Source organism: Balaenoptera acutorostrata, chromosome 13 (assembly GCF_949987535.1).
Source record: "Balaenoptera acutorostrata chromosome 13, mBalAcu1.1, whole genome shotgun sequence".
Classification (NCBI taxonomy): Eukaryota; Metazoa; Chordata; class Mammalia; order Artiodactyla; family Balaenopteridae; genus Balaenoptera; species Balaenoptera acutorostrata.
The window spans coordinates 65,914,412-65,923,172 of NC_080076.1; the positions used below are offsets into that span (position 1 = coordinate 65,914,412).

Consider the following 8,761-nt stretch of genomic DNA (forward strand, 5'->3'; position numbering starts at 1 on the left):
CCCATTACCCTTTCCTATTTATAATACAATTATCTTAGATATTTCCTCTACACACCCTGAGAACCACTTTAGGCAGTGTAATCATTTTTGCTCCAACCATTAAACAGAAGTTAGAAAACTCAAAAGGAGAAGGAAAGTCTGTTGTATTTACCAACATTTTGCTTGTCATATTCTTTCTTCCTTTTTGATGTCCAAAGATTCCTCCTTTTATCGTTTCCTTTCTGTTTAAATAACATCCTTTAGCCATTCTTTTAGGGTACATCTGCTGGTGACATTCTCTTAGTTTTCCTTCATCTGAGAATATATTTATTTCCGCTTCATCCCTGAAGAGTATATTCACTAGATACAGAATTCTGGGTTGACATTTTCTTTTCCTTCTAGTGCTTAAAAAAATGTGCTACGTTCTCTGGTCTCCATGGTTTCTGATGAGAAATTCTGTCGTTTGATTTGTTTCTCCCCTATTGGTGAGATGTTCTTTTTTTCTGGCTCCTTTCAGTATTTTTCTCTGTCTTTGGTTTTCAGAAGTTTAATTACAATGTGTCTTGGTGTGGATTTCTTAGGATTTATTCTGTTTGGGGTTCTGGCAACATCTTGAATCTGTATGTTTTTTCTTTTCTTCCTCCTAAACTTAGGAAATTTCCAGTTATTATTTCTTTGAGTACTTTTTTATCCCCAGCCTCTTTCTTCTCTTCTTTTGGTACTCCAATGACATAGATGTCAGACCTTTTGTTATGATCCCACATTTCCTGAAGTTCTGTTCTTTTTTTTTTTTTTAATCTTGTTCAGATGGAATAACCCTATTGTCCTATCTTTAAATTTATTGATTCTTTCCTATGCCCTCCCCACCTTTTTGCTCTTGAGCAAAACTCTATCTGCAGTTGGTCCTATTCATCTTGGTCAGAATCAGAAACCCTCTTTGGCATGAGGAGACAGAGAAGAAAACTATAAGAAATCATAACTTAATTTGTATTTTCTGGTTATAGAAGGACTTTTTGATGGCTAAAGATAAAGATAGAAATCCCATAGGGAAAACCTTAATAGATTTGAATACTCAAAAATTCAAACTTCTATAACATTTTGAAAAAAATCGTTAATAGGTTAAGTAGGAAACAGCAAAAAGTATATGCCATATATATGATAGCAAGTAATGTTTCTAACATATAAAGTGAGAAAACACCAAGGCTCTATGTGGATACATAGACAGTTCACCAAAGAGGAAATAAAAATGAGCAGTATTAATTGGAAAAAAAATTTAACTTCATTACTTGTGAAGAAATGCCAATTAAAGTTAGGTGCCATCTTCTACCTATCCAATTAGTAAACTTTAAAAACTGTGACTACCTAGAGCTAATGACAGGCAGTGAAAATGCATACTCAGATAAGGTGTCTAAGGGACACACCCTCTAGGGTGTGAGCCAGAAATGCTACTTTGAGGAGTTTTTCCTGAGGAAATTACCCGAAATACCAAGGCTCATGAATAATGCCATTCATAGCAGCATTATTTATAATAGAAAATTATCATTTATGAAACTATGTCTTGAGGGATGGTTGCATAATTACCAGGATGATCATCACCGTTAATGTTAATCCAGCATCCACCTTGAGCCAGGAAGTGCTGTCCACTAAGCTCCTTGGCAGCCCTTTGATGTTGAGCCCATTACCATCCCCATTTTATGGAACCTTGGAACAGATTGCCTTGGTCACCACCCACTCTCAGGAGTGGGGGAGATAGATGATTCCATCCTGGCTCTCCAGCTCCCAAGGCAGTTAGAAACAATGATAATCATGAGGGTGTTTTTTAACAGAGTAGGGACATGTTTACAATATGATGCTAAATGAAAAGGAGGATCCAGAATGACTCTACTGATTTTAAGTGAAAGAGTATAAAATTGTTGCAAAATGCAGCATGCAGAGAAGGACAGAATCTGTGAAGGGACGGGTGGGGGAGAGAAGATGGACAGAGAGGCCACGGAGGCAGTGCAGGTATGAGGGGTGGAGGGTGCGGGGTCAGGGCTGCCTTGGGCTCCTGGGGCCACTACTGCCATTACACAGAGCCTTTGCTGGCCTCCAGGAGATCACACAGAGACCACCATCTGGTGTGATCCGTGAGGGCACAGGGGTCTACAAGACCCTGGGTTTCTTGTCAACCAGAGCCCTCTGCCCCCCACACTCCCCTACCCACTGGGGAAGGTTAAGCAACAGTGCCCTCCTGTTCTGCCAGCCAGCCAGTGGTGCCTGCTCTGAGGACCAAACTGACATCAGATGAGCTGTGAAGGTCAAGGGAGCCAGGGAGGCTGTCTCAGGAACCTGGAGGGCGCTCAGGAGTGGCAGCAGAGGACTCAGGATTGATGACTGCCTCCCCTTCAACCTTGCAGTCTCCACCACGGAGGGCTTTGCATCAATGGTGGGACAAAGGCAAGGAGAGCCCAGTTCCCTCATCTGAACTGTGAACTCACCAGCTCTTTGTCAAAGGGCACTCTGGGCATCGGCACAGGCACCCATGCCCCTCCCACGCAGGACACCTTGGGCCCCAGGCCAGGTCTGGCGGTGCTGGAGGAGCTGCCTCTGGGGCACCGGTTGCACCAAGAAAGGGCACAGGCAGTGCTCTGTGCTCAGAGGCTCCACAAACAGCTGCTACCCTGAGGAAAACATCCTTAACTATTTCAAAGCCAAAAGACAGAAGGGACATTATTTCCCACTTCCCCCAAAATGAAATCCCTTAACTAGGAGCTTCCCAAACCCCAGTCCTCAGAAATCTGGAGCCTAAATTTAGATTGTCCCTGGAAGGTCACCGGATCACCGTGGTGCAGGGTCAGCCGGCAGCTGCTCAAGATAAACTGATTTCTGCCGACTCAGGCCTTTCCCCCACACAATTAATGAGATCCTGCTGCACTTCCCCTGGGAAAGCAGAACAATAGCAGCAGATGAGCAGGTGGCCTTGGCTGGCGTGCTGGCCCAAGAGCCCCTCGCCAGAAATCAGGGATCCACACCCTGCCCAGCCTGGACCCTTGGCCTGCAGGCCTGGGCCCACCATGTCACCCCAACCCCGCCGGCCTCCTCCTGCCCTTTTCCGCCTCTGGGCTCTTGTGTGGAACTTCTTCCTGGGTTTGGGCTGAACTATCACCGCCTCAGAGAGGCCTTCATCACTTGGTGTCACTCTGCCATCTCTTTCCCTCACAGCCAAGGGCATACCTGAAAGCCCTACCCAGTCCCTGGTTGAGGGCAGGAGCCCCCTGGGTGTTCTACCCGGAGACGATGCTCCGCGTATAGTAGGTGGCCAGGAGATTCTAGAGAGTGGAAGGAAGGGCAGGCAAATCTTCACGCCCCCGCAGGTTGGGGCTGGGCCTCTCTGTGGCAGCTCTGATTCAACTGCGGCCAGGCCTACAACCAACACAGTGGTGTCGGGGTAGAAATCAGATTGTGAGAGGTGGGGACTGAGGCCCTTCTACCAAGTCCCCGAGATACTGTGAGGCTGTCCCCAAAGAGATGTGGACTCACTGGGGCTGCTCCAGGGTGCCAGGCCAGGATGGGCCCAAAGTGGCAGAGAGAGGGAGGCAGGTAGGCAGGCAAATGGGGAGAACCTTGTGCTGGCTGCAGCTCTGAGGTGCTGGAGGGGTGGCAGGTGGCCAGAGGTCAGCATGGGTCACAGGCAGCCCCCTGCCCAGGACAGATGCATGAAGACGGCCACTGTGCTGGGGCTCGTTCCTGGATACTGGTGGGATCAACCAGCGAGCAGACGGGCAGCTCCAGCTTGGGCCTCGAGAGCAAGGCTGAGGGATGGGGGCAGGAAGGCATCCAAGAGGCAGTGACCTTGGTAACACAACCTAGTAGATGCAGGCCCTGCCCAAGGGATACATACTGCAAGCAGAAGAGGCGTGGGTGTAGACAGACCAGTCTGAGGGCCCAGAGGGAGGCAAGTCTGAATGGAACGTGGAGTATGCTGCTGGACTGGCCAGACCCGGTGCAGCTGGCCCATGTCACCTGGGCCGCTCCCGGGAGTCAGTGCTTTGTCCATGGGCAGTGCGAGCCACAGAGGGTTTCAGGCAGAGTGTGACCCAGGAGCAGGGCCTGCTGAGATGGCCCAGCTGCCCTGAGAAGAACAGCCCCAGTGGCCAAGGGTGGGGCCTGGATGGCCTGAGGAGACCGCAGCAGTCGACCCGGGAAGACAGCAGCGTGGAGTGTCATGGGGGACCCTGGGCAAGGTCCCTGGACTTGGGCCACGGGGAGGCGGGATTGAAAGGGTGGGTGGGTGGTAGGGCTGGGCCTCCTGGAGTGGATGGGGGGAGGGGACGTCCAGAAGGGTCTGCAACAGGAGGGAAGCAGTGAGTGAGGGGTGTCTGGGAGGAGGCAGTGGTCCTGGGAGCTGCATCTGTGCAGGGAGTGAGGGGGCTGGGGTGAAAGAAGGGGTAAAATTGTCCCCCCCAATCCCACAGGGCCCAGCAAACTTGCCTTGGGTGCCTCCCTGTGCTAGACGACAGGGTATTATCTCAGCCACCTGAGGAGGAGAAGGAACCGGGCCCAGGAAGGACGGATCTGTTGAGGCGCCCAGGCTTTGGCCAGCCTCAAAGGCAGGCCTTCTCTGGGGAGGCCCTGTTAGCAGTCAGGCACCTGGGACCTGAGGAAGGAGTGGGGGTCCTGGTAGCCCCACTCCAGAGCAGAATACAGACTTTGCTGGAGACAGAGGGGCTGACAGGGAGTGGGGAGGGGGCTGCCAGAAAGGGACTAGTGCCCCTACCTGAGCCTCAGGGGGCCCCACTGTCCGTCCCAGTGGGCCTTTGGAGAAATTGCTGGGCCATTGTGCAGAAGAATGCCCGGAAATCCCTCGCCTCCCGCCTCCAGCGAGGATGGGGGCTCTTCCTCCCAGTCAGGAAACTCCATGTTGGCTTCCGGAGGGTGGCCTGGGGGCTGGGGTGCCAGGGTAGCACTGCAGCTGGTGGGAGGGCAGAGCACAGCCCCTGCGTTTCTCTCTGTGTCTCTTGTCTGAGGCCTGGAGCAGGGAGTAGGTGGCAGAGCCTGGGGCCACGGGCTGCTCCTGGGAGGATTGCCTGTATGCTGGGTCACTGGGGACTTACTGACGCGGTGTCGCCTCAGCTGGGCCTCAAAGGATGGGGGATGGGCAGCATCTCCGGAAGAGGAACAGTCGGTGCAAAGGTTGGGAGGTATGGGAAGCCCCGGCAGCAGGGGCAGAGTGGGGGTCTCCGGAGGCCGTGGGAAGGCCCCGTTCTTTCTGCTTTGTGCTGGAGCCGCAAGCCCCAGGGATGCGGTGGCGCTGGGCAGGGCCTTGGACGAAGCAGGAACCCCGGCCTGACCCGCACAGGCCTTCCTGGCTTCTCGGCCTGTGAGGGAGACAGTGTCAGCACTCGAAGGGCCACAGTGGTCGGGGTGCAGAGAAGGGGCCTGGGTTGGGCTTGGACTCCAGGGCGAGCTTCCTGGAGGAACAGGCCGAGCTGTGTTTGGCTAACCTGGGGGCCTCGGCGCAGTGGCGATGGTGGGGGCTCCCGCTGACCGGGCCAGGGAAGAGTGGAGCTGGCCCGGGAGGTAGGGACCAACTGGCTCGTTCGAGGTTGTGTCGGGGAAATCGGTGCAGACCCAGGGTCATGCAGCTCCTGAAACGGCGAGGTGGGGGCGCACAGGGAGGTGGTTCGTGGAGCGTTCGCGCAGCCGCCCCAGGTCAGCTTGGAATGGGCTCTGCAGCGACCAGGACAACAGCGGATGAGGGTCCGGGGCCGCCACCGGGCGCCCCGCGGTTCCCCCCAGCCGCCCGCCACCCGCCCGCCAACCGCCACCCGCCACCCGCTACCCCCACGCGCAGTTGTTTTCCTAACTCCTGCTGCCGGGGGCGTCTGCGATTGGCTGCAGGCGGATGGCCTGGGCGTGGATTGGCTGCTCAGGGCGGGGGGCCGGGCCCGCGGGTCATAGTCCGCCCCCCGAACCTTCAAATGGGAAGCCCCCCTAGAGGCGCCCGCAGATCCGAGGCTGTGTTGTGGTGCCGACGGGCAGGGGATCGGAGGGAGTGAGCTGTGCGCGCCCGTAGGCCTCGGGCCGTCGGGCGCCCGTCTTGTCTCCAGCCATGGGGTCGGCGGCGCTGGAGATTCTCGGCCTGGTGTTGTGCCTGGTGGGCTGGGTGGGCCTGATCCTGGCGTGCGGGCTGCCCATGTGGCAGGTGACCGCTTTCCTGGACCACAACATCGTGACGGCGCAGACCACCTGGAAGGGGCTGTGGATGTCGTGCGTGGTGCAGAGCACAGGGCACATGCAGTGCAAAGTGTACGACTCGGTGCTGGCGCTGAGCACAGAGGTGCAGGCGGCGCGGGCGCTCACCGTGGGCGCCGTGCTCCTGGCGCTTGTCGCGCTCTTCGTGACCCTGGCGGGCGCGCAGTGCACCACCTGCGTGGCCCCCGGCCCGGGTAAGGCGCGCGTGGCCCTTACGGGCGGCGCGCTCTACGCGCTCTGCGGGCTGCTGGCGCTCGTGCCGCTCTGCTGGTTCGCCAACATCGTGGTCCGGGAGTTCTACGACCCGACCGTGCCCATGTCGCAGAAGTACGAGCTGGGCGCCGCGCTTTACATCGGCTGGGCCGCCTCGGCGCTGCTCATGTGCGGCGGCGGCCTCGTGTGCTGCGGCGCCTGGGTCTGCGCCGGCCGCCCCGACTTCGGCTTCCCGGTCAAGTACTCGGCGCCGCGGCGGCCTACGGCCAGCGGCGACTACGACAAGAAGAACTATGTTTGAGTGCGCTTGCGCGGCAGGGCCGCGAGCGGGAGGACCGGCCAGGGAAGCCCCGCATGGACGGCGGCCTCCGCGGCGCACAGGCTCTGCGGAACTCCGGGTCCTGCGCACGGGCCGGACTCTGTCCGCAGCCCGTCCTCTCCGGCCGCCTAGCCGGCTCTGGGCTGCGCCCTGCCCCGCAAGGCGACGCGCACTTGGGAAGACTCGCTCTGTTTCTTTTTGTGTCCAGTGCTGGCTCCGACGTGGGTAGGGCGCGCGTTCTTTCAGCTGTGTGGGCACTGGACTGGAGATGCCGCTCCCTCTCTGACCGTCAGGGTCTTGGATGCCACCCACTCCCTAGTGGCTCCTGCTGATTCCAGAGGGGCAGACCGAGAGACCAGGGGCCCCAGCCTTGGCTGCCGGAGCGACGTTTATAGCTGGCCTTTACTCCATCAGCAGGCTGGCCACCGGGTGGGGGCAAGAGACTTGGTCTGGACCTCCCTGTCTCACCCCTGCAGCTCTCCAGGCAAGGCTTACGGGCACCGGATCCTGGGTGTGGGGCTGGGGCCCTGCCCTCCTTCGCAGCTTGGGGGCGTGGGGTAAGAGTCTGCTTAGTAAATGGTTTGGATACCCTCCCACCTGTGTCCTGTTCTTTGTCCAGTCATCGCCTGTGCTCTGCAGCCCCCATTCATCCACCTACCCACCAAATTCTCCCCAAAAAGCTCCTGTGGGGACCTTCCAGGGCTGGCCCCTGGGATCCCAAAGATCCCATGGCCATTTCTCAGGTCCCTCCTGCCATCTGGTCACCTTCCCGTTGGGTGGGAAACAGCCACAGCTCACTGCAACCCAGGAAGGTGAGATCTATAGTCAGAAGGGCCACTGCTGAGTCATAGGGCCTGGGGGTGGGGGTGGAGAGCAGGGGCTGTGATGCAGACCCCAGCAGAAGATGTAGGTTGACCCCAGCCAGTGTGTGTGGGTCTTGGGATGCAGGTAGGGCTAAGGGTGGGCTGCCAGGCTGCTGGCTTTGCCTAGAAGAGGCTGGTCCCCAGGCACCACTGGACGGGCGTTTTCCACCTGCCCTCCCAGGGTTCGGCCATCTCTGGGTCGCCTCACATGGCTAGACATCTATACAACACTGACTCCGTCCTTTCCGCCAATAGTGCAGTGGGAACAGGGGCAAATCCAGGATGTGTGCTGGGCTCCAGCAGAGCTGGCTGCAGGTTGAGAAGCGCGTTGCCATGGGGAGGAGGCACGGGCAGCCGGCTGCCCAGATTCAGCTTCAGCCCCTCCATCCTAGCTCTCTGCACAGGGCCTGTGCCCATCTTGGTGGTCTGGCGGCCAGGCCAGACTTGGGCCAACCATCAGCACCTCTGTGTCAGCCCCTGCTGGGAGCACCATGTGACCTTCCTCCTTTGGGTGGGATTCCTGGAGGGCAAAGCAGACCAGAGCTGTCACAGCCACCAAGAACTCACTGCTTCCAGGGCAGAAGAGAACAGTGGACAGGATCAGGGGTTGCTGGGAGGAGTTCCAAGCCCAGCTAGTGGGGAGGGCTTGGCAAATGCCCCCAAACTCCACCCTGAGGGCCATGTCCAGAAATGCCTGGGCCGGGTCCAATGGCAAGGAGTCTCCCAGGCCTGGCCAGGTTCCTCATTGTGGGGAGGGGCAGAACCCAAGGACATGGGCTCAGGGCAGCTACTGTGAACACGGCCCAGCATCCCAGAACTTCCAGGGAGGCTCAACTATCTGGGGGCCTTAGCTCCCAACAGTGGGATGACTATAGAGGGATGGGCCCCATGGCACAGAGGTCCTTAGCCTTTACGGCAGCCCTGCCTGAGCCTGACCTAGAACGGCTCCCAAGCGAGCAAGTGTGTGATCCTGGAGCCTCGGCTCTTGGTGGAGTAGGAAGAGGTCCTTCCACTTCTGCTCTGGCCACAGGGTCCAGGCAGTGTCGGGTACAGGGTGTCTGGCCCAGGTGCAGGCCTAAGGCTGCCTCCTCCACAGCCCAGAGCTCTCTTGACTCCAGGACCCCAAGCGTCAGCCGGGATTCTGAATGGTAGC

The 8,761-nt window shown here is 57.4% G+C and overlaps 1 protein-coding gene across 1 annotated transcript; it reads left to right on the forward strand.

Moving 5' to 3' along the window:
* The first annotated feature begins 5,946 nt into the window (after positions 1-5,946).
* On the forward strand, positions 5,947-7,341 carry CLDN5 (claudin 5). Its single transcript, XM_007196256.3, has one exon. It carries the CDS (start codon positions 6,071-6,073, stop codon positions 6,725-6,727), a length of 657 nt encoding a protein of 218 aa, XP_007196318.1. The 5' UTR covers positions 5,947-6,070; the 3' UTR covers positions 6,728-7,341.
* Positions 7,342-8,761: the final 1,420 nt, after the last annotated feature.

Bases quoted from the DNA above. Each gene is read 5' to 3' on its own strand.
- CLDN5 (XM_007196256.3), top strand. From the start codon at position 6,071: ATGGGGTCGGCGGCGCTGGAGATTCTCGGCCTGGTGTTGTGCCTGGTG.